The sequence below is a fragment of the Castor canadensis genome, chromosome 8, assembly GCF_047511655.1.
Source record: "Castor canadensis chromosome 8, mCasCan1.hap1v2, whole genome shotgun sequence".
NCBI classification, from domain to species: Eukaryota; Metazoa; Chordata; class Mammalia; order Rodentia; family Castoridae; genus Castor; species Castor canadensis.
Genome location: NC_133393.1, coordinates 22135517 through 22162559, shown reverse-complemented (window position 1 = coordinate 22162559; position 27043 = coordinate 22135517). Strand labels below are relative to the sequence as shown.

At 43.7% G+C, this 27043-nt stretch overlaps 3 protein-coding genes across 9 annotated transcripts; 1 reads left to right on the top strand and 2 right to left on the bottom strand.

Moving 5' to 3' along the window:
* Positions 1-467: 467 nt before the first annotated feature.
* Positions 468-5925, bottom strand: Psmb8 (proteasome 20S subunit beta 8). The gene is made up of 6 exons (XM_020164177.2): positions 5094-5925; positions 4179-4326; positions 3928-4039; positions 3164-3293; positions 1023-1227; positions 468-770 (listed from the first exon to the last, which is right to left on the bottom strand). Exons 1-6 carry the CDS (start codon positions 5238-5240, stop codon positions 682-684), a joined length of 831 nt encoding a protein of 276 aa, XP_020019766.1. The 5' UTR covers positions 5241-5925; the 3' UTR covers positions 468-681.
* Psmb9 (proteasome 20S subunit beta 9) lies at positions 4939-20464 on the top strand. Of its 7 annotated transcripts, XM_074082460.1 has the most exons (7): positions 4939-5038; positions 5991-6068; positions 16577-16644; positions 17334-17465; positions 18097-18226; positions 18474-18615; positions 19114-20464. In XM_074082460.1, exons 3-7 carry the CDS (start codon positions 16586-16588, stop codon positions 19239-19241), a joined length of 591 nt encoding a protein of 196 aa, XP_073938561.1. In that variant the 5' UTR covers positions 4939-5038; positions 5991-6068; positions 16577-16585; the 3' UTR covers positions 19242-20464. The 7 variants fall into 7 exon arrangements, with proteins under 7 accessions (XP_073938561.1, XP_073938564.1, XP_020019768.1 ...); XM_074082463.1 differs by lacking the exon at positions 16577-16644 and having other exon boundaries at positions 4941-5038; XM_020164179.2 differs by lacking the exons at positions 4939-5038; positions 5991-6068 and adding an exon at positions 13512-13652.
* Tap1 (transporter 1, ATP binding cassette subfamily B member) lies at positions 6505-14348 on the bottom strand. The gene is made up of 11 exons (XM_020164176.2): positions 13483-14348; positions 12890-13004; positions 12623-12753; positions 11408-11613; positions 10799-10996; positions 9834-9962; positions 9490-9678; positions 8773-8946; positions 8395-8557; positions 8093-8229; positions 6505-7110 (listed from the first exon to the last, which is right to left on the bottom strand). The coding sequence occupies exons 1-11, from the start codon at positions 14069-14071 to the stop codon at positions 6904-6906; spliced, it is 2238 nt and encodes a 745-aa protein (XP_020019765.1). The 5' UTR covers positions 14072-14348; the 3' UTR covers positions 6505-6903.
* Positions 20465-27043: the final 6579 nt, after the last annotated feature.

Genomic DNA, 27043 nt, shown 5'->3' with positions numbered 1-27043 from the left:
ATGTGACACATCACTAATGTCCATCTTCACATTCAATATCCAGTATCTCAGAGGTGTTATTTAGGGTAAATGGTACAGTGCCTATAATTACCACATGTGTGAGGTGGAAGCTTTTCATTCATTCTACAAAGCCAAAAACAAATGTGTTAGGTACCCTACTTCTAGTCACCCAAACCATCAGCAAGAGACCATATAAGGAGTCTTCAGATTGTGTCTCTTTAGAAAGGACCCTAGGCTAAATAAAACTGCAAATGAGTGGCAAAAGAGAGACAATCAGTCCTCCTGAGGTCCTAGAGGGATGAGTGTGCAAGAAATGCCTAGGGAAGAATTTTTCAGTGAAGCCCTATCTTAGATGGATGGGTGAGTCTTTTCCCAGGAAAAGTTTCTCTTGATTTCCTGTCGCATCTCCCCCTCCCAAAAAAAAAAAAGAACCCACACCACAGCCCCATTCAGCCACAACACAGAGGTGTTTATAACCGTTTTTCTTTTATTGTGCATAGGGAGCCCCCAGAAAGTCCCCAGGATAGATGCTCAGTGAAATAAAGACACAAAAGAATGAACTCAGCCTTCCCCCACTGGTCACAGAGCCCATTCTTTATCTTTCCTCCTGGGACTTTGCTCACCCAGGTCCCTGAGTTGGCTAAGGTCATCCAGAAGAGGCCTGCCCAATCATCACTGCCATTACTGATTGGCCTCCTGGTACTGGTACATCAGGTCACTGACATCTGTACTTTCCACTTTCACCCAACCATCTTCCTTCATGTGATACACTGTGGATGAATGAGAAAAGAGCACAGAGTCACCCTTCATCTCAGCAAGTTATGTTAATGGTGTTAGGTTGATGTCAAGAACAACACATGAGCACATACACACATACACATGCCCCAAACCATTATCATTGGGATTTGATGTACTTTTCTGACTCTGAAAACATACTCCCTACCACTCAGCTGCCACTGAGTCTCCCAAACTAAAATCTCTCCCCTTCTCTCAGGTATGGTGGTGAAGTATTGGTTTCTTACTATTGACAACGCCTCCAGAATAGCTGTCTCTGTGGGTGGCATGAACAATAGCCCTGCGACCAAGGTCATAGGCCTCTTCAGGACTAAGATTGGGCCGATAGCCACTGTCCATGACCCCATAAGCATAAGTGTTCCCACTACCAGTGGAGAACATATGTCCAGAGAGCCGAGTCCCATCTTCATTCACATAGTAGAGTCCTGGACCCTATAAGGTGAAGAAAGGTTCCAGGTTGAATTTGGAAAGGGATTTGTTGGTAACAAGTGTGCATTATAAAAAGTGGATAAAAGAATGAAAACCACCATGGGAACATTTGAATTAGGATAGTACTTTGGTTTAAAAAAAAAAAACTTCGGGAAACAATATGGAGGCTTCTTTAAAAGTAAACATAGACCTACCTACCCATCATATGATCCAGCAATACCACTACTAGGGATGTACCTGAAGGAATGTGACTCAGGTTATTACAAAGGCACCTGCATACCATGTTTACTGCAGCACTATTTACAATAGCCCAGCTATGGAAACAGCCAAGATGCCCCATTACTGATAAATGGATTAAGAAAATGTGGTGTGGAATTTTATGCAGCCATGAAGAAGAACGAAATGTTATCATTCACTGGTAAATGGATGGAATTGGAGAACATCATTCTGAGTGAGGTTAGCCTGGCCCAAAAGACCAAAAATCGTATGTTCTCCCTCATATGTGGACATTAGATCAAGGGCAAACACAATAAGGGGATTGGACTATGAGCACACGAGGGAGGGGTGAGGATAGGTAAGACACCTAAAAAACTAGCTAGCATTTGTTGCCCTTAACGCAGAGAAACTAAAGCAGATACCTTAAAGCAACTGAGGCCAATAGGAAAAGGGGAACAGGTACTAGAGAAAAGGTTAGATCAAAAAGAATTAACCTAGAAGGTAACACCCACGCACAGGAAATCAATGTGAGTCAATGCCCTGTATAGCTATCCTTATCTCAACCAGCAAAAACCCTTGTTCCTTCCTATTATTGCTTATACTCTCTCTACAACAAAATTAGAAATAAGGGCAAAATAGTTTCTGCTGGGTATTGAGGGGGGGGGAGAGGGAGGGGGCGGAGTGGGTGGTAAGGGAGGGGGTGGGGGCAGGGGGGAGAAATGAACCAAGCCTTGTATGCACATATGAATAATAAAAGAAAAATGAAAAAAAAAAGAAAATGTGGTATTTATACACAATGGAATTTTATTCAGCCACAAAGAAGAATGAAATTTTGTCATTCGCAGTAAATGGATGGAACTGGAGAACATCATCTTAAGCAAAGTCAGTCAGGCTCAAAAGGCCAAAAAAATTACATGTTCTCCCTATTATGCAATTATAGACCTAAAACAAATGCAGTAATATTATTGGACACGGGTCACACACTAAGGAGAGACTGAGATTGTGCATGGGAGGAATATGGAAAGGAAAGGAAACTTAAAACTTGAATGTGGTTGGTATGTTCACCGTAGAGGAGTGAACACAGTAATCTGAAACTGGCAGAGGCCACTATGGGAAGGGGACTAGGAAGTAGTGAAGAGGTCTGGTAGAGATGAACCAACGTGGGTTATAATACACATGTGCATGGAAGCAACCCTAGGACTCTCTCTGTATAGCTATCTTTATCACAAACTAGCAAAAATGCTATGTCTTTCTAATATCTCTTATGTTTTCTCTTCAACAATATCAGAGAACAAGAGGGCAGGACAGGTTCTGCCCAGAAGTGGGTTGTGGGGGGAGGTGGCCTAAACAATATACACACATGAGTAAATATAAAAATGATAAAATAAGAAATATGTTTTAAAAAGATTTATTTCTAGAAAACAGATTGTTGTTAAAATTATATATATACATATATATATCCCAAATAAAACTTGAGTCATGCTATCTTACAGGTTAAAAAAATCATAGAACTTTACAAATAAAAGAGGAAAGACAAACTTGGATCCAGCTATTTTAACAAAAGAGATCATGACCCACATCTGAACCAAGAAACCGCCTGTAGAATAGTTCTAGAACTAAGAGTTCTCTATGCAGTGTATCTTGTAGGATGGGAGTGAGAGAGTACAAGGGGCAGGAGATCTCTCATCCATGTTGAGGTAGCATGGGAAATGCAAGGACCCACCTTCTTGTCCCAGCCACAGATCATGCTGCCCATGGACAGACCCATGCCCCGGTACTGGCACATCATGTTGGCAAGCAGTTTGGAGGCTGCTGACACTGAGATACGCTCCCCATTCCGCAGATAATATAGCCTGGATAAGGATGGGAGAAGGAGGAAGGACTTAAAGGTGGTAGAAGAAGGTTAGCTCTCTCCCATTTGATGGAGCAAGAAATGATTAAAGAGATATATATTCCAAATAAAACTTGAATCATGCTTCTTACACGTTAAAAAAATCATAGAACTTAACAAATAAAAGAGGAAAAACAAACTTGGATTCAGCTATTTTAACAAAAGAGATCATGACCCACATCTGAACCAAGAAACAGCCTGTGGAATAGTTCTAGAACCAAGAGTTCTCTATGCAGTGTATCTTGTAGGATACACTTGTAGGATGGGAGTGAATTAGAAGGAATTATCTTATAGGATCTAAGGATCAGGGAAAGATTTGGATTTCCAAATATCTAAACCACATAAACAAATCCTAGTAAATGACACTATCTGACCCAGGGTCAACAATGTCCATGCTTAACAATTGACAAATTATCTGGCTCATGAGCAGGAACAAAGAGTAAGGTTTGGGAGAAGCCTTTTATTACCCAAAGGCTATTTTGTGAAATACCTTATTAGCACTAAGATGAAACATGGGACAAGGGTGAGGAACAGTGATCCAAGAAATGCAAGGATCAACCTCTGGGCTGAAAAAGTGAGATGAGAGACTTGCTTACCTGCACTCCTTGGCCAACAGACGTTCCCAGTACTGGCAATCTGCCGCACTGCCAGACATGGTGCCAAGAAGGTAAGGATTAATCTCAATCACCTTGTTGACCCGTATGGTGTCTGCAATGAGAGTTTTGAGAGTGGAGAAATGAACCCAGTTCTCTTTGTCTAAATCAATACCTGCTCTGTTTTGGTGCAGACATTAGGCTTCTGCTAAAAAGAAGGCTCAGCTTCCCAGACTCTACACACACACACTCACCAATGTAACTCCCAGCCGAAGCCCGGGAATCCACTGCTACAATCACTCCATGCTGGAACTTGAAGGCCAGGGTGGTTGTGCCATGGGCCATCTCAATCTGAATATTGCTTTCTCCATCTCCACCTATGCACCTCAAGAATTTGGTAGGCTAATGAAAGAGAAAAGGAAAGGGGAAGGCAATGAATGCTTCTGTAGTAGGAGGTTCACAGGAAAAGGTGTTAGAGAGAATGGGGGAGACAGAGATGTGCCCAAATTCTCTAACCACCAATAAATATAACACTTAATAACCAATCTCTAGAAGGAAATGGTGTGGAAGAAGGGAAAAAAGCACAATTCACCATCCTGTTCCATTTTCCAACACAAAAGAAAACAAATATCACCATAACTAAAAGCTTTAAGAATGACTTTAAGGATTTTCTCATTCATAGGTTCTTCAACCTAACAAAACATGTTTAATTAAGGTTTCCTCATTTTACAGAAGAGGTCTTGAGACCTAGACTGCATGATTTGTTCTAGGACACAACAGTGAGTTGCTGAGGCCAGGCGAGCCACCAAAGTTCATAGGTCTTCCAGAACACTGTACAGCCCCTACAAGTTAGGATAATCCCATTTAAAAAGACTTTGTGATTTGTATGTGGTGGAGAAAAGGCAGGAATGCCCTCTTTTCTTCCAGTCAGTGCTCCTGCTCACCTCTAACTCATTCCCCTAATCTCCACTGCCTAACCGGCTGACCCCATCACCACGTGGGCTCCTCCCTGGGCGGGCTCTGGATGTTGGGCTCCTGGACTGAAGGACACACACACACACACACACACACACACACACAAACGTATCCGTGCATCCCACCGTGCAGCCTCAAGGTAGGCCCTCCCTTCCTCTGCGTCTTCCTCCCTCAGGGGTCCCTACTACCCTTACCTGCATTCCCCGGGGGAGGGCGAACTCCGGAGCTCGCATAGAGAAACTGTAGTGTCCGGGGTCCGAGCGATGCCCGCTTCCCGCATCCAGGGCAGCCCAGTCGGGCCGCTGCCCTTTGGGGGCTCCGCACACGTCCAGTAACGCCATGATTGCTCTTCACCCGGAGATCAGAGCTCCGTCGACTCTCTGAGGAGGAAGTGAAAGCGAAAGCCACAGTACCAAGGGGGAGGGAGCCAGAATTTTTTCCTCATCCCCCTGCCCTTTTCCAGAAGGTGGATGTCGGAACCAGGAGTATCATATTGGGGTCAGACTTCACGGAAGTCGGGGAAGCTATGGATAAGGGCTGTAAGAAGGAAGAAAGAAAGGGAAAGAGAAAGAGAAAGAAGGAAGAAAAGGAGCGAGAGCCTTCTGAAGCCCCTAGGCGTGCATTATCACATTAAGCGACACCGACAGGCAGGGCATCCTCTGCAAACTGCGGAGTAGGGTCATATCACCGAAGGCGTAAGCCTCAGTTAGAAAACTGGAAGTCTGCAAGGGCGGCAGGCATTTTCACGTAGCACTGTGAACTGGGGATTGGGGGACAATGTTCATATAAGCATCATTTTATAAAAATCAAGGAGGAATAGGAATAGGTCGGGGCTGCGTCTTGAAGACAGGTGCTGGGGCAACCGGAAAAGAAAAAAACTCCTCAGTGTGGGCAAAGGAGGCGTCAAGGAAAGGACAAAGTCTCTGAATCTCTCAATAGGTCCGTCATAGAATCCCTCCCTGCCCAACGGTCTCACTAGCCTGAGGCCACCCACAACAATATGCCCTTTCTGTCCGCCCCTCTTCGCCTGGTTCCTGGCTAGCCTGACAGCGGCTCAGCTCAAGTCCTCTAAACCCCGCCTCTCTTTGCAGCCTGTGTTGAACTCATCTGCCCAGCAACTGTTGACGTCACACCATACCAGCCCTCCCTGAATGGAAGAGATTTACTAGGTAATCCGGCCCACTTCTTTGAGATAACCCAGACAAGAATCACTGCGGAGCCCAGTGAGCCCTTGGGGAATAATCAGACCGAGCCAGGCGGCAAAGTGTGACTCGCTTCCAGCCCATCCGCTGGCCAGCTGGCACTTCCTCCAGCTACGTTCACCCTGCATCTTCCACCCGACCGGCTCTCTGAGGGACAGGTGCCCGGGGCGGGGAAGGTGGGGGAGGGACAGCGCGGGGGTAATACGTCCAGGTCCCGCTTAGTCTTGGGAGCGAGGGACGCGGAGGGAGGACGTAAGAAATGGGAAGCTTAAGGGAGGAGATGAAGCACCTAGGGCTGTAAACCATTGAGAATGCTAAGAGAAGAAACTTCGGGAAGCCGAAAGGTGCATATGAAACTCAGCAAGCTGTTTGGAGGAACCACAAAGAGAACCACAGGAGAAACCACAGTCCAAAACACCAATTTTATTATAAATATCACTACTCCACAGCATATTTATGGGCCAACATACGCCTTGGGTCATATTGAAGGCAGCTGGTCTTCCACTACAAACATTTCTTCCCATTTTCAGAACCAAAATACCAAAGCATCAACCCTGGCTCTAAACCCAGTTACACTAAGGCGTAACAAATCCTTCCCAGAAGTCACTATCAAGAGGATTTTGGAGAGAAAGTAACACTCGTGGCAAATTCAAGCATCATCTCCGGTGGTTACATTTTGGCATGTAACTCCTCCTAGCAGGAGCTGTCTACTCTGCAGCTCTGATAAGATCTTTGCTCCCAAGTCCACCGCAGAGAGAGAAGAAAATGAAGGTAAAGGTAGTATGCAATTCCAAGAAGTGTGTCATTCTGAAGTAGCTGCAGGAGCCTGAACCATGGCGCAGTAGCACCCATTATTTTCCATGAGCTGCTGGTGGGTTCCCTCCTCACAGACAGTGCCTCCTTTCAGAAAAAGAATATGATCAGCCTGCTCCACCAAGCTAAGATTCTGGGTGATGAAAAGCACAGAGCGAGAGCTCCGCTCAGGGCTTTCATAGAGGAGCTGCTGCACCTGAAGAAAGATACAGATCTTGTCAGGACTGGAACCACTGCCATCCCAGGAGCCCTCGGTGCTTCCAGAGCTCGGATATAGCACTGCCAGCTCTGCTAACAACCCCAAGGACATTGAAGATTCTGGTTCTAAGTGCGTCTCTGCCAAACCCTTGCTTCATTAATGATTATTTACAGAAAGTGGCACAAATGGGATAAAAATAGGAGTCCTATGGTAAAAGAACAATGAAGAGGGCTGAATTTTCATGGACTGAAAATTTTTATCCTAGATTTTAAGGAAATAAAGCTTAGTAGTAAAGAGCAAGAGCATTCAAGTCAGGCAGACCTGAATTTGGGTCTGGGCTCTGCTACTCAAATCTGTGTGCCCTTCAGCAGATTATTCACCCATAGAACCAGGATAATGAAGCCCACAAATAAATGAGTGATACAGTGGAAGGCCAAGGAGCAAGTCTGGCACATAGTACAGCTTAATTAATATTAATATTATTAAGGTAATCTTTTCCTTATGTTTGGTGTTAGTGATTCAGAGCCTGCAGATAGTTTCTTTAAATTCATTCTGGATGTCTTGGAGGAAAGCTAACAGGATCTGAGAATTCCAAGGACAGGTTTGGACAATTATGATATTGGTTTGTCCAACATGGGATAAGTAAAGGAAGTAAGAGTCAGTGGGATCAGGGCATTAAGAGTTATCTCTCTTCCCAGGCGTGGTGGTGCATGCCTAAAATCTCAGCTATGCATGAGGCAGTGATTGGGAAGACTGAGGTTTGAGGCTAGCCAGGGCAAAAAGTTAGTGAGACTTCCACCTCAACAAAAATGCCAGAGGCATATCTAGTAGGGTCATGATCCAAGGCCAACTCCAGGCAAAAATTAAGACCCTATCTAAAAAGTAACTACAGCATAAAAGGCTGGTGGCATGGCTGGCTCAGGGGTTACAAAAATAAATAAATAAATAAACAAACACACAAAAACAAGATAACTCTCACCCGTAACTGGCTGTTTGCATCCAGGGCACTGGTGGCATCATCCAGGATGAGTAGACGTGGTTTCCTAATCAATGCTCGAGCCAAGGCCACTGCCTGTCGCTGACCTCCTGACAGCTGACTCCCAGCCTCTCCTGCCTCTGCAGAGAAAAGAGCCTAAATGAGAGCTCTAAATGAGAGTGTGTGTGTGTGTGTGTCCCCACAGTCACAAGTGGGGACACACACACACACACACACACAAGGCAATAATTAAGGCAAGATTATTGGAATCTCAGTAAAGATGAGATGGTGAAATGAGTGAGTACCTGTGTCATAACCCTGGGGAAGTCTAGAGATGAAACTATGGGCTCCAGACTCTATTGCAGCAGTTGTGATTTCCTCCATAGTTGGTTTCTGGACCAGGCCATAGGCAATGTTTTCTTGGAGACTCCTTCCAAACAGCTGTGGCTCTTGTCCTACTGCAGCTACCTGAAATGAAATGTGATGAAGAACAAGGACCAGAGGAATATGGTTATCTAGGGATTGAAGACTCAAAATTAAGAGCATATCATGAAATTACACACCACTTCCTGAGCACACCCCCATTCCACCTAGCACACGCTAACCCTCCATTCAGAATGCTCAGTGAAGATGCTCTTCTTATTTGCTACTCCTCCACTTCTCCATGCCACCTTCTTGCTTACCTGTCTATGCAGGTAGCAGTGCTCATATTGAGGAAGGGGCTTCCCATCCAGCAGCAGTTTCCCCCTGGTGGGCTGGTACAGATTCTGCAGCAGGGCAGCCACAGTGCTCTTCCCAGACCCATTGGGTCCCACCAGCGCTGTAACCTCTCCAGGACGCAGGGTGAACGTCAGCCCCTGAAGGTCAATGAATCACACAGTAAGAGGCAATTGGAGGCCTCTAACCTTGAAACTGTCATTGTCTCATTATATAGCATAACCTCTTACCGCAGAGATAAAAGGAGAAAAATGGAGACAAAAGGAGCAACTTCTACCTCCCACATGCACAGACTTCTGGAATGATGCCTCCCAAGGAGAAGAGATGGAGGGTGAAACAAAGACAAGGGAGAAGACCAAGTACCACTATGCCATATACTTGATATCAGATACCATCAGGAAATGTGGGAAAGTCATATTACAAATCACAAATGAAAAGAAGGAGGACTGGAGACAGATTCTGCCATGGCAATTCCTTGGAACATGAAAGCCTTCTCTGAAACCTCTTCTCCCATTCTCCATGGAAGCCCAAACTGATTCTTCAGTTTGGGGGTGACTTATGGAACAGGCTTATGCCTTTGAAGGTTTAGGAAGGACCTGGGCTTGATGTTAAGCAGTGGAAAGCTTGAAGGAAATTTAGGATGGCAGAGGTGAAGATGGAGTAGAAGGGTTGGTAAGCTGTACCTGCAGCACTGGGACATCTGGAGAATTTGGATAGGCAAAGGAGACATCTTGAACCTGGACAAGGCCCTCCATCTCTAAAGGAGTCAATGGACCACTGGGTGGGCAGCAAGGAGTCCGATTCAGGTATTCAAATATTTCCTCTGAGGAGCCCACAGCCTTCTGTACCCGGGGATAGGTAGATAGCAGTACCTAGAGAGGAGGCATAAATAGTGGAGTCAAGACAGGAGACCCAACCTGCTTGCTAGCATTATGTGATCTAAGAAGGGTAAAGAAGGAAGGCAAACACATGTGACAATGGGATGGGGAAGAAATAGCACAGGGCAATGAAACTGGAGGGACCTCACCTCAACAGCTGTGGTGAACTGGATCTGGTAGAGAATAAATGTGACCAGGTTCCCACTGCTTATAGCCCCTCTTGTCACCAGATGCCCACCAATGTATAAGATTCCCACCTTCAGCAGCATCCCTGAGATCTACAGAGAGAGCACAGGAAAAAAAGAATTGCATGAGAAAAATCCACAGGGGACACAAAGCACCAGAGTGATTAGTATCAAGATATAAAGTTCCTCTCTCCCAAACAACAGTAGCAGGCTCAATAGTTTAGAAAGGAAGAATGAATCACAGAGACCCAAGGGTGTGACTCAAACAGAGATCACAAAAGTGCTTCTTATTTTCATCACCATCACCATTATCCCCTTATTTGGGGAGCATTTTACTCTTTACATAAAGCTTTTATAAATGCAATACAGGCTAATACTCATATCAAGAGCTGCTGTAAGGAAAGCTGTGTCATTGCATTTTTTTAAAATGAGGAATCAGTTGCAGAGAAGTTACTTGCCCATAGTCACAGAGCTAGTATATAGCAGCATCAAGCCTGGAACTTCTGATTGCTGCTTTAGTTCTCTTTATATCAAAGATGCCCCTCATCCCTGTCTTCCAGCATTCCCATGGCTGTCATTAGTACATCCACACAGCATCAGCCTGAGGTAGACATTGCTACAGGAATTTATGACTCTCTGAGCTTCCCCCAAGAGGTAAAGGAAAGCTCCAGGAGTAAGAGACACAGCCTTTCTCTAATACCCTAGGTTGGGTGGATGGTGTGTACCGCAGGGGAAGGAAGCAATCTAGCATCCCTAAAAAGAAGGGAGGGGTTAGGGACACAGGACAGTAATTGATTCTCATCTTGCTAGGATGTAAGCACTGGAACAACAGCTTTCCAGGGGAGGAGGAACAGAAACAGAGTTGACAAGGAAATGGAGTCAAGGCATCTTGGGGACAAGGAAATGGACATTCATCTCTGGATGCTCACACTGGTGGTCCAAAGGTTGGCTACATAGACCAGGGCCTCCTTCTGGTTGAGTGTCTTCATTTTCTCCAGCTTCTGCCTAAACTTCTGGGCCTCTCCCTCCTCATTGGCAAAGCTCCGGACTGTAGGCATAGCTGACAGGGCCTCAATGGCCACCTGGCTTGACTCTGCCAGGGATTTCCGCACCTGTGCTTCCAGTGACTGTGAAGACATGGACAAGAGATGTCACACAGGGTTAGAAACTAATACCTCAGTTACCTGATTGGAAATTAAAGTCAAGAATAGGTAGAGGGACAGCAGAGAAGAGAAAGGGGCATAGTATACCTCCAGTACTAAAGAGGTGCAGGGGAGAGAAAGAAATAGCTCTGAATAGATTGGAGATCATATCCTCAAAGACAGGCTGTGAGCAGAAGTTAGAAAAGAAGACAGAGAACATGGAGATCAGTGTTGGGCAATCTGGAAACATGGACTATAGGGACAGGAAGCTCCATGAAGATGGAGAACCAGTGAGGATACCAGGAAAGTCAAGCTGGAAGCAGTCTGAGAGGAACTGACTCTGCCAAGTGTGGGAGATGAGGGTCTGTGTTGGGTAAGCCAACTCCTTGAACATACCTGGTACCATTTTCCCAGTTTCTTCGGCAGAAAGAAAAACAGAGGCAGGGTGACCAGGGTGATTATGGTGAGGGTCAGTGAACCCCAGAGCATGAACGCCAAGAGACACAGCCCCCGCACCAGGTACCACATCAGGAGGCTCAAATTCTCACTCAAAGACTCACACATGCTAGATGTGTCATCTGTTACCCGAGATGTGATGGCACCTGCCAGGGTTGGGGAAAAGACAGTTGAGTGAATGAGACGGCCAGAGTGATGAGAGGAGCTAACAAAAATCCAGGGTGCTAGGGTAGCAATGGTCTAAGGAGGCTCAGGCAAACAAGTTTAGGGATTTGGGGAGGTGTAGGAATCTCAATGCAGGGAAAATGAGTTTTAGAGAGGAAAAGCCTGGCCAAACCCTTCCTTCAAATTATAAAAGAAGTTGACGCACTGCAATTTTCCATTCTCTGAAGGTTTTCTGTTAAGAACTTGCACATATTCCCTTCTGGCCATGTAGCAGACTTGGAGGAGAAGGGAGGCCACTGCTAGGAAGCAATCTGAAAGTCCCTAATGAATGCTGCACTGGAAATCGAGATGAAAGGCTCTAACCCCAAGTTTGTCTCTGGCCACATACAACTGTGCAAGTTTCAGCACTGAGTATCTAGAATTCAGTTTCTTTCTCTGTGAATGAATCAGTTGGACTTCATGATCTCAAAATTTTCAGGTTTGAAATTCTGTACTTTTTTTTTAAGTGGAACTGGGGTTTGAACTCAGGACTTCAAGCTTGCAAAACAGGCACTCTACTGCTTGAGCCACACCTCTAGTCCATTTTGTTCTGTTATTTTGGAGCTGCCGTCCCTCAAACTATTTGCTTGACCAAACCAAGATCCTTCAGATCTCAGTCTCACAAGTAGCTACAATTACAGGTATGAGCCCCCAGTGCCCTGCTGAAATTCTGTAGTTTTTATCAAAAGACAAATCTGAGCCCATGTGTCCTAAAACACAAACTACAGAATTTCAATTCTGTGGACTTATGAGGAATTCTAAGAACAGTAGTTTTTTTGGAAGGTAAAGGCATATTTTGCTCCTGAGATATATCAAGAATAAGAAATGTGTGCACGCCTGTGTATGTGTAAGAGACAAAGGGAAATTGATCAAAGTTATAAGTGGGGAAAAAAAGCCTTATAGAGATATAAAGAGTATGTGTATATATAATGAAAAAATTTCAGGAGAAACCTGTTTGGTTCTGCAGGAAAAACTCTGTCTCCTGGCGCAGGACAGCCTGGAACACCTCTCTCTGTAAGTGGCTGTGCACCCGGCCCTTGGTGCTGTTAAAGATCCCATCGCCCATGAACTCAAGCACTGCACTAGAGAGAGTTGGGAAAGGAGGGTCAGGGTGTGCTCAGGGGATGGAGAAAATGTCCCAGTGTCCCTGTGGGAGTGCACTTTGGACAGCAGCCCAAACTTCAACTCCTCTAGGGTCCCCATTCTCAGTCCTGAGACCTGGCTATGGTGAGAATGGACATGAGAGCTATGTTTCGAGTGAAGGCATCCGCTGTCCTGTCTTGTAGAATCCAGTCAGTGAGGCGGCCTGTGAAGAACGGAATGGCCATCTCCCCTGGAGAGAGAGGAGACATCAGTCAATCACAAACATTAAGTCTGAGCAAGTCAGTTCCCATCTCCTCACCTTCTGCCTCCCTCCCCTCGCTATTATCCTGGAGGGCAGCGACAGAAAGAACAAATTGCGTTCATGGTACCAACCCTGAATAGGCCACAACCCTGTGGTTGCCCCACCAGACCATTCAGGAGGCTAATTAAGAAGGGCAGAGATTGTGGAGTCTAAAAAGCTAAATATTCTGCTGTAGAGGAAGGACTTGCACACAGCGCCCAGTCCAGCACTGATTCCAGGACTCCTGACTCCCTCCCAGTCCAGGACATTTCTCCGTACACCTGAGCGGTAACCTCAGGACCTGAGCTAGGTTGCCTTCTCCTGACCCACATTTTCCAGAACCCACACTGCTTTTCCTCTCTGATGAATACGATGAATACCTGCCCAGTTCCCTGTGACTTCCCCTTTTGCCCTGCATCCCCCTTACCAACACAGGAGAGGACCAACAGGACCAGCACCAACGGGAGGCGGCGTATCTCCGAACCCAGGCAGCCTAGAAGCTGACGCACCTTGTCTCCAGAGTCCCCATGATCGCTGGGCGCCCACAAGCTCCCGAGCTTATGCCACAGGGCGGCTGCGGGCAGTGCCGCCGCGTAGGTAAGGAAGAAGGCGTCGGGGCGACTTCCCCAGAACAGTAGTCTAGTGCTGTCAGCGTCCCTGTCAGAGTCCAGCTGCCGGAACAAGGCCAGTCCCGGCAGGGCCAAGCCCAGCGCCGCCGCCAGTGGCTCCAAAGCAGCCAGCCATCCATGGACTCTTGCGCTTTCGCTCTTACAGTGAAGCGTTGCTTTGAGAACCCCTTGGACCCCCAGCCACAGCACGGCCCAGCGGCTCAGGCCCACCACCCAGACCCGGAGCACCGGCAGCTCCGTGGGCATCAGCAGGGAGCATATTCTGGGCAGCGCGGGTCGGAGCAGCACCCAGTCGGCGAGAAGTAGCAGCGTTGCTCCCACCCACGCGAAGGAAGCTCGGGAAAAACAGAAGCAGCCGCATGGAGTGGGTGACTTTGAGCCCGCCATTGGAGCGCGTGCGCTGGCCCAGGTCTGGTCCCGGCCTAGGACTCTCCGCTGTCCCCTCTGGACAGGCGTCTTTGGATGCTGTCCGAGTCCAACACCCAACCGGCGCAGGGATCAGCAGCTGGGGGAGGGCGGGGGCGGGGAATAGGGATGAGCTAGAGCAGCGCTCTCGGAAAGTCCCGGAAACCGGCTGATCCCTGGAGCGCTACCTAGAAGTCTAGCCGTTTACGGGAAAGAGAAAAAAGAGAAATCGAAAGCTCCCGCTGACACTAGACCCACCCACTTCTTAAAAGTGACCCGCCCAAACCATTTTGGGAGCAGGCATTGAAATCAGATGTGAGGTTCGGGCTAGTAGCCTTCGTGTCCCATTTCTCCATCACACCCACTCTTCCTTCTTTTTCCTGCCTGCTTGCGAACCTTGTACGCATTTTCTCGCTCCAGCTTCAGGATGGGACTCTTTTGTCACCTGTCTCTGGGCAGATCTGCCCTACACAGGTTAACGCAGGGCCAGAAGCCTCACGGAGATGACACTAGCGCCCCCTAACGGGCTGAGTGAGGAGGCGGGGCTGTGGGTTGCGCGCTGTGCGATGTGTGCTGTCGCTGATTGGAAACCAGCGCCCCAGTCAGCGAGGAGCGCGGCGCCTGGCTGGGATGCTGCGGGCAGGAGCACCTACCGGGGACTTCTCCCGGGCCGGAGAAGTCCACACTGGGGTAAAGGGTCTGGGTCTGAGGGTTAGCAGAGGGGTGTAGAAGGAGCAGAGGCTAGGGAACCCTGGAAAAGCAGGGAAATGAACAGGGAAACTAACAGAAGCTTTGGGAGGCCGCCAGCGCTTGTGCTCCACCACGAACATTGAATGTCCCTACTCAGAAAGGGGTGTGTAGGGGTCGGTGAATGGGATGGGACGTGAGAAGCTTGCGGAAAAGGCAGTGCTTTGGGCTCTTAGCTAGAAGCGGCAAGGAGAAGCTGCTCTAAAGAGCTTTCGCTTTCACTCTGGTCTGGCCGGGGGTGCGGGGGGTGCTGGTTAAATCAAGAGAGGGACTTGGAGTCAGTGCAAACAGATAATGAAATGGAGCCTTGAATGAGGTAGGACAGCACTTGGGAGAAAGGAATATGAGAAAAGCCCACTCATCACACAGATCTTTGATTACCCCATCTCTGGATACTTGCACCCCAAGCTCTGATAATGGGTTTCTGTGTGAGTTTTGGTGGGTGATGCCCTTCCCCAGACAGGCCCAAGAAGGCTTCTGCTTGGCCTAGGTTCTGCCTTGCTCCCTCCCTGTCCATTTCCATGCCGGCTGAGGGACTTTGCCCAGGCTGGGTGCCCTGGGCAAGTGGAAGCCCCAGGGCTGGCTGGTTTCTGCTCTCGACCACCACCACCACTCGGCTTGGGGTGGCTTTGTTATAGGGGAATGGCTTCTAGGATTAACTTACCCCTGTTTTCAGAACATTTATTCATGGTAAGTCAGTATGTCAGAAAGCACACTCAGGACAGGTTTCAGGGGGCCAGAGTAAGACATGGAATAGCCAGAAAAGTAGCAGTGAAATCATTCCTAAATTGGAAAAATCTCCCCTCCCTGCCAAATGAGCAGTGGAAAGTAGGAAGTAGAAGTCCAAACAAGAAATAGGAGTTAGACCTGAGCTTTAACTCAGGTCTGCTATTAATTCTGTAAGAACTTGCATAAGTCATTCCTTCTCTATTACCTCCATTTACTAAATTTAACAGGATCTTTAAAGTTCATTTGCACTCAACAGGAGAGGAAAAAGTGCAGCTTCCTCCTTCACTCTTCCTTAATTCTTTCCTTGACCTAGAAAAACCTCAGACTCTGCAGTCAAATCCTTCCCTGATACAGATCTCTTCCCCTAGCTGCAGAAATATTTACCTCTTGACCAGAAATTCCTTAAGTGAAACTTTTATTTTAACCTACGTGTTCATTGCTGCTTCCCTCCTGTCTTGACTCCTGACCATGCAAGGAACTGACTTCCTGCATGTTTTCCTTGTTTGATAAACAGTTCGCTTCTGATTAAGTAAGGATGCATATGGAAAATTCAGGCCAAAAAAAAAACCTGAACTTGTTTCTCTCAAGTTCACAGAAACTTGCTTTGTGTCTGGTCTATAGCACATCTGTGCACAAGAGCACACGTGAGACAATTCCATGTGGAATTTTTTCCTCATGGCCTGTTTTACCAGTGCATGGAAGTGCCCCACCATCACCACCAGCCCTCCCTTCAAAAGGATCACTTCTTCCTCTAGGAACATCATTCCCACTTCTCTTTAGAATGCAAAGGATTCCACTTGGGGAAATTGAGGCTTCTTTCTGTGTTGAATCACAGCCAGGCTGTGGCATTCACCTGTAGCCAGATAAAACAAGAAAATGGAAAGATGAAGGGGAGAAAAAACTGTATTTCGAATCAGCTCTGACCTAAATTACTATGCGAACTTGAGCCATTTCCTCTTCAGCAATCAAGGCTCTCCCTGCTCTGACATTTCATACTGTGTGTCTCTGCAGACAACTATCATGGCAGTGGAGTTTGATGGGGGTGTCGTGATGGGTTCTGATTCCCGGGTGTCTGCAGGGTGAGTACCAGTGAAGATGAATACATTTGGAAGGAAGCTAATGATCCCAAATACACATTTTTCTTACCCATTCAAGAAAACTCTAGCTTTTAGAAATGGAGTTGAACTTTAAAAAGCCATGATAATACAATGTTAGGATTCTGGATCTCTGAATTCATGGAGGAGGATCTGGGATCTGAATGCTTACATAGCCTATTCCTGTAATGTATAGGGATGATTGTAAAGGAATAAGGTCTGAAAGGGGCACAAGAAGTAGGTTTTTGAGGGGCTCTTGTTCCATCCCCATTTAAGGATAAAAAGGATGGTCTGTCAAGCAGAAGTTAGATAATATCTCCTGTATCATATTTTGACCTAACATGGTCACATGTAAAGTGAGTCTATAGGATTAGATCAATATTACCTACATTATATTCCATAGAGCATAACTACCTCAAGACAATTAACAGCAAAGAAGAATTGATAAGAGGTGCATTTTTCTTAACCCAGTATTTTTTTTGTTTGGTTGTAAAATATAAGCCTGAAAATATGTCTAGTGATTTGTTTATCTGAGTTTTTTTTTTGCTTCCTGCTTTAATCCAAGCTTTATGTTTCATGTTATTCTTTTGTCAAATTAACTCAACTGGTGAGAAACATTGGATATTTAACCTCAAAATTTCCTGAAACGCTAACTGTTGGCTCCTTCCTGACAGAGAGGCAGTGGTGAACCGAGTGTTTGACAAGCTGTCCCCTCTACACCAGCGAATCTATTGTGCCCTCTCTGGTTCAGCTGCAGATGCCCAAGCCATGGCTGACATGGCCTCCTACCAGCTGGAGCTGCATGGGTATGAAGCCCTGGGATCTTTACTCCCTACCCGCTATTCCCGAAGTGCAAACTCCTGCACTGTGTCCTGTTCCAAGACTAGTTTTTAATTCTGCTTTTGTTAGCTTCGAATTAGCACTTGCATCACTAAACCACTTTCTGCATCTGATAGGTACTTACCCTATCATCCCAGATGGCTGTTTTGAGAATCAAATGATATATGTGATATATGTGATGGTACTATATGTGATAGTAGTGACTGTAAATCATTATCCTAATATAATAATCCAGAAGAAAATGATGGTGTGGCCCACCATAATATCAGGCAATTACAATATGAGAAATCAAGGTCATTAGGACAGAAGTAAAGCTTATCTGGTTTTACCCATAAGCACAAGGCCCTTACAACCAAAAGGAAGCTGTATTATCATTGGAAGGTTAGTGGGCGGGGCTGAGGAAAAGAGGGTGAACAACTTAGCTTCTTACTGATTGGTGATATGAGACTCTCACTCCCCTGTACATGTGGGAGGGAAGCTGGAAGTTGAACTTTTGCAGCTTTAGATTAAGGTTGCTTGGCAGGGATGATGGTAATGGTACAGGAGTGTGGGACTTAAGAAAATTGTATTGACCCTTATTCCTAACATTTCCTTCAGGTTAGAACTGGAAGAACCTCCACTTGTTCTGGCTGCTGCAAACGTGGTGAAGAATATCTCCTACAAATATCGGGAGGACTTGTCGGCACATCTCATAGTAGCTGGCTGGGACCAACATGAAGGGGGCCAAGTGAGTCCCTCCCAAGACATTACCTTCCTTAGGGTTCCCCACTCCTCTACTCAGAGAGATGGAGGTCATTAGTCATTCCAGCAATGAGTTCCAAAGGCATTTCCTCTAAAAGATGCTACAGCCTCAGCTATTAAGGATAGGAGATAGTGGGGCTTCACTGCACAGTGCAGAGACCCCTGCTTGTCTCAGAGGGATGGAGTGGCTGCATGATACTTTAGTCTGATCTGATGGTGCCTCCCTCCCCCAGGTATATGGAACCCTGGGAGGAATGCTGACTCGACAGCCCTTCACCATTGGTGGCTCTGGCAGCACCTACATATATGGTTATGTGGATGCAGCATACAAACCAGGCATGTCCCCTGAGGAGTGCAGGCGCTTCACCACAGATGGTAAATAATCAAGTGGAAGGTTACCTAGGGAAGGTTTTTAAACAGTGGAAGGAAGTAGAGCAAGAGGAATTCATGGATGACCTTTTAATGTCCAAACTGGGACCCTTTTAAGAATGAAAGGGAACAGGACAAATGCTAAACAAGATGGGGCTTTGGGATGATAGGGATCAATCAGGACTGTCTAATTAAACCAAGTTAGGATGTGTGGGCTAGGCTGGTTTGGGCCAGCTCAGAAGTTGATAGTTAAATATTAAAGGATTTAGGAGCTACTGGTTAATCTGTCGATAACTTTCAAACAATTATGGCAGGAACATTTACACCACGGACACAAGCAGATGTTCCATATGAAGATTAAGCTGACTTAAAATCACACTACTAAATATGCCTCTCTGGAAGATGGGTTTTGAGCAAAAGTGACAAATGGACAGGAGGGGAAGGAAACAATTTTTGAGGCTAAGTCATTCTCTTCTCCTCTCTCCAACTTGAAACCCCCTGCAGCTATTGCTCTGGCCATGAGCCGGGATGGGTCTAGTGGAGGTGTCATCTACCTGGTCACAATTACAGCTGCTGGTGTGGACCATCGAGTAATCTTGGGAAATGAACTGCCGAAATTCTATGATAAGTGAATCTTCCTCAGGCTTCCCTTCCTTGTTTGCAATAAACTGTCTGGGACAAGAAGCTGGTGTGAACAATGGGAAATGGTGTCAGGGAGATGAAGTACAGGAGAGGAATTTTCTTCCTTCCCAGATGTCAACACATCCTTTTCATTCTGTCACCACTGGTCTAAAACATCTTTCCCTGAGAAAGGGGAGGGGAGTATGATAGACGTAGAAAGAGCCCTATACATGGCAGGTCATCAGTACTGAGTGATTCTTAAATATTACAGACCATAAAAATTCTCAGAAGGCTGCTGAGTGATAGAGTATATGCTTTGAATATTAAGGCTCTGAGTCCAATCCCCAACACCAAAAAAAATCTCATTCTGAAGCTCAAGGATGGGGTACAAAAATTAGCCCAGCACATTTGGTCGTTGATATTGAGACACAGATGCCTGAGGAACTATTTTAAACAGAGCTGAGTTCTAGTCCTATCTTTGCTATGCACTCCTGTGTGACAGGACAAATTATTCCCATTCTGTGAGCCTTCATTTTCTCCTCTGTCAAAAGAAAATATTGAGTGACTTCTAAGGCAAAAGTTTACAGAGCCGACATTCATCAGCATTTTGCTAGCAAGTGAGAAATTAAATTAACAGACATATTCAACTGCAATACAAGTAGGATGTCAGGCTAACCATACAAAGTCAAAGTACTCTGAAACGGTCACATGCTCTTGGAGTCCTTTCTAACCTTGCTCTTTAATGTATTTTGAATTTTAAAATAATAGTTTAAGAGCCTGTCTGTCAAATTGATTGCTGCTGGAAATTCTGGACAGGATACAAAAAGCAAGTACTCAAGGAGTCTGAAAGTATACAAGAGCAGCTGGGCTGTAAAGAGAATCAAAACTGAAAGAGGCCACCAGCCCTAGGCATTTCCTTCAAGCTTTGCCCTGAAGTCAGCTTCAGGTATAGACCTGCTCTGTAGTAGCACAGGTGCTCAATCTCCAAAATAAATACTCTTTCTGTAAGAGGAACTGTAGAAAAGGGGCCCCTGTAGGCAGAAGAGTGTAGGGGAATCTCCAAAAGGAAAGGGTGAGAGATGGGGATTCCCTGATTCTAGGTCTGAATGCTTATGAATGCTGAGTGCTTGGTTACCCTTGAACTGCACATGTATGTGACAGACATGCCCGTGTGACAAACTCTAAGCAACACAGCTGAATGGAGATTTAAACCTATTAAATTAGAAAACAATTATTTTAATGGTCAAATAACTGTTTTTTTACACCCCTCATTCCAAACGGGTTTTTTTAGCAGCTTATAGAGGTAGGAACAGCTTTAAAAAGAACAAATTGGATCAAGGCTAAGAAAATAAATGAAGCCAAAGTGGTGTGGAGCTGGCCTACACTGGCTTACAAGAACAGATTGTAAAACATTCAGAGAATTTTAGAGGAATTTTGTTAACCATTGGTCACTTGATACTGTCCATGGTGGAAGTATTTATGCTGTAGAAATCAGTAGTGTTACAAGTCACAACTTCTTGGTTTTCCCCAAAGAGTAACTTTAACAGGACACGTATTTATCATTTGACTACCAATTGGTAAAAAAACTGTTGGCTCTTAATCACAAGGTAGTGAAAGCAAAGATGGAAATAAAACTAGGTACAAGATTCATATGATTCAGCTGGGGGCAGTGGCATGCCTGTCATCCCATTCTACTTTGGAAGATCATGATTTCAGGCCAGGCAGAGGAGAAAAGTTCATGAGACTCCATCTTAATGGACAAAAAGCTGACTGTGATGGCATGCACCTATCATCCCAGCTAGGTGGGAAACCTACAAAAGGAGGCTCACAGTCCAGGCTGTCCTAGGCAAAAAGTGAGACCCTATCTCCAAAATAACTAGAGCAAAAAAGACCAGAAGCATGACTTTAGAAGTAGATTACCTGCCTAGCAAGCACGAACCCTAAGTTCAAACCCCAGCACAGCCAAAAAAAAAAATTCATATGATTCATTCTTTTTGAAAAGCCACCCAAAAAAGTCTGGCTCACTAACTGTGCACCTTTAATGCCAGAACTTGGGAGGCTGAGGTAGGAGGATCACTGGAGTCCAGGAGTTTGAGACCAGCCTGGGCTATATAGTAAGACTCTGTGTCAAGAAAACAAATTAAAAAGCCATCCAAAAATACAAAACAAATCATAAATATTTGTAACTTCTTAAGTCACACACATTTACTGAAATACTATATGTATCATTCCATAATGGAAATGCCAATAAATTTCAAAGGAAGGAAGGAAGGGAGATAACTATGGTACCAGGAATCAAAATATTTTTATTTTGGTTAAAGTTTAGTCCAAAAAAATCTGTAATAGCAGTACACAGAATGGAAGAGCCTTAGATGCCCAAGACAAGGAGCCTAATTATAATTCCTAGTGTAACATAGCACTGAACTTCAGGCCAGCCATAAAAAAAATAAAAAGAGAAATGAGAGAACTAGATAAAACTACAGCTCTTAGCAGATCATATGATTATCTATTGTGTTAGTCAGTTTTTTGTCACTGTGACAGAAAGAAAGGTTTATTTGACTCACTGTTTCAGTCCATGTTCACTGGGCCCCATCACTTTGAGCCTGGGGCAACATTGAGTACATTGTGGTGGGAGAACAGGGCAGATATTTGTTCACCTTGTGGCAGCTGGGAAACAAAGAGTGAGAGGAAGGGGCCAGGGTCCCAACATCCCCTTCAAAGGACACACTTTCATTGAACCTAACTTCCTCCCAATAGGCCACACCTCCTAAAGGTTCCACCACCTCCTAATAGCCCCCTGGCCTGGGGACCAAGCCTTTAACAAATAGGGCTTTGGGGGACATTCCAGGTCTAAATTATAGCATCTGCTTAAAAAAAAAAAAAAAATATATATATATATATACAAACTTCAAATCATCAAAATAAAATAATTTATCAAGGTTTTCAGCCATAAAAATTTTTTTAATTGGAAGCATTTTTTTCCAGCTGCAGGATAACCAATTAGAAATACAATTGAAATTAGGAACTATTTATGATAGACAAAAACTTATGAAATACTCAGTGATTAATTTAATCAAGAATTTACTAGTTGGGCATGGTGGTGCACATCTGTAATCTCAGCACTCAGGAGGCTGAGACAGGAGAATCAAAGGTTCAAGGCCAACAGGGCCACTAGAGAGACCCTATCTCAAAAATTAATAATTATAATTCTTGGAAAAATGTCAAACTCTAAAAAAGTCATTAAATATGATTCTGAATAATAGAAAGCCATTTTGTGCTCTTGGGTTGGATCATAATTTTATAAAGTTATCAATTGCTCCCCCTCATTAATCTTTAAATTTAAATCTATTTGAACTCCATGTGACCTTTTTGAAGAAATTTATGTCTACTCTAAAATATATATGGTAGAATAAAGATCATTAAATAGCTAAGCAAATCTTTTTTTAAAAAAATCAATAGAAAGAGGAGATTTCTCTTAAGAAATATTAAGGCATTCTATGAACTATAATTACAAAAGAGGTATAGTATAAATTCAATAGTTAACAAAATAAATTAGCAAGGGAACATAAGTATGAAAATGAGACAAAGAAATAAAGAGCTGAGAACTAAACCCATGCATACATATGCTTACATATATATGGGAATACATGTATACACACACACACACATACACACACACACATATCTATACATAGACATATACATATATAGGAATCTTATGTGCACTCAATTGCCACCATAGATAAATGGAGAAACTATGGATTATTTCATAGATGTTATTAGAAAAGTGGCTCACTATATAAAGAAAAATAAAACTGGGTCTTGACCTAATGTCGCATACAATAGCAGGCTACATGCAGGCTGAAGTCATGAAGGTAAACATGAAACTTTAAATTTAATTAGAATAAGGCCTGGGATGTGGGCTCAGTGGTATGGAGCTTGCCTAGAATGCACAAGGTCTTGGGTTTGCCACCAGCAATGCAAGAAAGCAAACTTCTTTTGCAGTACTGGGTTTGAACTCTAACACAAATAAATGTAATAAAATAAAATGTAAAAAGTATCTTTGTGCCTAGTGGCAGAAAAGGACTTCCTTATATAAAACTCCAAAAACATAGTTGAAATATTTTATTATTTACTTACATCAAAATTAAATTTTTTTTAAATGAAGGAGACCATGGCAACTCTTGTAAGTGAGAAACAAAATGCATTGCTTAAAAACAATCAGGGATAATATCCAGAAGATACAACAGACTCTTGTAAGCCAGTAATAGAAAGGCAGCAACCCCTAGAGAAAAATGCACAAAGGTCACAAACATGGAATTTATGGAGGAGGAAGCACAAAGGCTAATGAGCATCTAAATTAATGACAATTGAACTGAATGATAATCATGCAAGATAAATTGAAACAGCACTGATACATTACTTCATACCTACTAGACTGAAGCACATAAGTGAGATGATGCCGAGTGCTGGTTAGGAGGTAGGGATAAAGACAACCCCTGCAGTGCTAGTGAAAATACAAACTGGTGCAGCCATTCCAGAGAAAATGTTGTGAATCTTGATCAAACTAACCATATGAACACTCTATGAGCCAACACTCCCACTCATGGGAATAATTCTCCCCTCCTTATCTATCATATAGGTAGATAAGGAGACTTATGAGGCTGCTACTTGTAAGACGACTTGTGGTGGCAGGAGATGGAGCCAATGCTCACATCTGTCCAAAAGGAGGTAGGAAAGGGGGTGTGAATGCCCCCCTGGAGGACTAAGAAGGAGTCAAAAGAAGTGCATTAAGTGTATATATAGTGATGTGAATGGGTTTCTAAAATAGGAGGTTGAGGAAAACAAGAAACAGAATGAAGTTTTTAGCCCAAAACCATTCAGTCACATGGGTGGTTCAGTGATAGAATTCTCACCTGCCAAAACCATTCAGTGTATATGTGTATATACACAAAGAAATACACATTTTGCAAAAATACATATAACAAGAAATACACACAAAAACACATCACAATGGTTTTCTTTAGTGAGAGGAAGGAAACTGGAAGTGGGAAATGTGGCTTAAAAGAAAGAAATAATGACAAACACAAGCGATCTGATATGGACCAGTGGTGACCATGACCTTATACCATGAACTGCAGAACATAATTAGTTCTATCGTTTACAGCAGAGGTTAAAGTCAACCTACCCAAAGATAATCACAGTTCTGAGAGCAATTTCTCTTACAGTTCCATGAAAAATGTTAGATAAGTCCCCATTTTTCAGTACAGCTAAATAAGGAGGGAATATAATTTAAAAGTATTCAATTGAAGATCAGGGTTTGGAAAGGAATGGCAAGAATTAAGAATTATGGATGATATGTAGATCCTTCCCCACATTGTAGCCTCTCTCTCCGGTGCACACGTGGTTTTGTTATTATAAATCTTTGAGAATCTAATGAACATGTTTTGTTTAATAAAACAAACTAGAATATATGGATTGTCTTTGATCTTACTATTTTCAATACTGGGGATTAAACTCGCAGGTGCACTTGCAATTGAGCCACTCGGCCCTTTCCTTGGCCCTTTTATTCTAAACTCTTAACTCTGCTGGCTACAGGTATATGATATAAAAAGAAAAATGTTTTAACTTTATTGAACATATTCAGAAGTATTGGAAATTGGTTCAGCAATATTTCAACTTTACCCAACAAGGCATGTGATAATTCCATGTATAAATTTGTGTAATACAGAATCTATGCTGTCAAAATCTCAGATAAAAATAGGGATTCAACTCTTAAGACTAAAAGAAAGACCCTCACCTAAGAAAATTCTTAAACATCGTTCTGGAAGCAGAGACATATGTGAAAGCTTTGAATTTCTTATTTCTTTACTTGTTCATTCTGGAGTTCACATAAAAGCTATAAATGAAAAATAAAATAACTTGGTTAGAAGGTGATTGAATATAATACTACCGTTGTTTTTTAAAGTTTGCATATGATGTTTAAATATGCATGTGGCAAAGTTACTGTTTTGATTCAGGTTAGGAAAGAGTACTAAAAATTAAAATATCTTTAATCTTAAAAAAAATAGAGATTCAATTTTTACCTAAACTGTGTGGACATGAAAGAGGGTGGATTTCTCTAAGAATAGCCTTCTCTAGCCAGATATAGTAGCACAGGCTTGCTATCCCAGAACTCAGGAGACTGAGGCAGGTGGATCACAAGTTCAAGGCCAGTCTGGGCTACATAGTAAGACCCTGTCTCAAAAATAAACAAATAAAATAAAATAAATAGCCTTCTCTAGGAAATGATTTGTAGTAGGTTCTTTGGGGAAACAGAACTACTAGAATGTACATAGAGAGGTTTATAGGCCCTCATGCATCCTAGACAAGTACTCTACCACTGAGCTACACCCCAGCACTATAGAAAGATTTATTTTAAGGAATTGGCTCACGTGATTGTGGAGGCTGGCATGTTCAGAATCCACAGGGCAAGCTGGAGAACCAGGGAAAAGTTGACATTGCAACTCACCTTGAGGCAGTGTGGAGACAGAGTTCCCTGTTCCTTCTAAATGTCAGTCTTCCTCTCTTAAAGCCTTCAGTTGATTGAAAAGGTCACCCACATTATGGAGGGTAATCTGCTTTACTCAAAATGCACTGATTTAAATGATGAGTTCATCTAAAAAATACCTTCACAGCAACATCTAGACTAGTACCCAAATAAATGACCAAGTTGACACATAAAATTGTCATCACATGGTCAAGATGAGACTTGAAGATAAATGTGACAAGAGTGTTGAGAAAGGAAATGAACTGAATACTAACTTGAGACAGCCAGATCATAACTGTCAAATTGTCCTTCATTCACCTGTCATAGGTGACTATGATAAGGTTTTAAATAGGATAGATACCAGACAAATGCGGGTGATTTAGTTGATGTTTTTGTCCGACCCTTCATAAGCTGGCTGCTTCCACCTTCCCTAGAGAGCATACAGAGGACAAAGAATAAATTTAAAACTTCTAATCCAAACTTAAGACATGAATGAAAATCTTCAAAGCCTCTATGGCTATCTTAAAGGATATTTGCTCTTCTGTAACCCAGCAAGGATATGGAGGAGGTCAAGTCTACGGTCTGCTGATAAAGGTTGTGATACTGTAGAACTATTGGTTGCACAACCCTGCAGGGGCTCTGATGCTAAGGTCAGGCCTCTGCTGGCATGGTGCGGACCCTAGATATGAAATGGGAAACAGGGGCAAACACAGAGACTTCTGAGAACCATGAATCACTAAGCCCCCTGAATATTCTCACTGGCAGAAGGAGACCCTGGCATTAGTTTGCTGCTTTGTAACCAATGGTGCCAAATCTTAGCATAGTAAACACTTGCTATTATGACAGTAGGGGAAATTTTAATATGGATTGTATGTTTGATAACTATGGTATCAATTTTAATTGTCTAGGGGATGATGGTATTAATGGTTATGCAAGAGAAATATCTTGTTCTTAAAATGTATGTGACAAAATATTTAGGGGTAAAGCAATATTGTCCACAGATTAGTCTCAAATGGTTTCACAAAATAGTTCTTCAACAGTAAATGGATAAATAAAATGTATATTCACACAACAGAATACAATGGAAAATTAATGAATTACTGATAATTCAACACCATCAATGAATCTTACAGAAATAATATTTAGTGAAGAAGCTAGACACACAGAAAAACACATACTGTGGTTAACAAACCACCCCCAAACTTATAGTCAAAAATAGTCACTTTATTATATCTTGTGAGTCTGTGAGTTACCTGGGCTCTGAGAATCACTGATGTAGCCTGT

Bases quoted from the DNA above. Each gene is read 5' to 3' on its own strand.
- Psmb8 (XM_020164177.2), bottom strand. From the start codon at position 5,240: ATGGCGTTACTGGACGTGTGCGGAGCCCCCAAAGGGCAGCGGCCCGAC. The intron at 4,040-4,178 runs GTGAGTGTGTGT...CTCTCATTGCAG, and splicing joins TTCGGCTGGGAGTTACATTG to ACACCATACGGGTCAACAAG. The intron at 1,228-3,163 runs GTGGGTCCTTGC...TTCACCTTATAG, and splicing joins TCTGTGGCTGGGACAAGAAG to GGTCCAGGACTCTACTATGT.
- Tap1 (XM_020164176.2), bottom strand. From the start codon at position 14,071: ATGGCGGGCTCAAAGTCACCCACTCCATGCGGCTGCTTCTGTTTTTCC. The intron at 13,005-13,482 runs GTAAGGGGGATG...CTCTCTCTCCAG, and splicing joins GTTGGTCCTCTCCTGTGTTG to GGGAGATGGCCATTCCGTTC. The intron at 8,947-9,489 runs GTACAGCTTACC...ATTGACCTTCAG, and splicing joins CAGATGTCCCAGTGCTGCAG to GGGCTGACGTTCACCCTGCG.
- Psmb9 (XM_020164178.2), top strand. From the start codon at position 14,720: ATGCTGCGGGCAGGAGCACCTACCGGGGACTTCTCCCGGGCCGGAGAA. The intron at 16,645-17,333 runs GTGAGTACCAGT...CCTTCCTGACAG, and splicing joins GATTCCCGGGTGTCTGCAGG to AGAGGCAGTGGTGAACCGAG. The intron at 18,227-18,473 runs GTGAGTCCCTCC...TCCCTCCCCCAG, and splicing joins ACCAACATGAAGGGGGCCAA to GTATATGGAACCCTGGGAGG.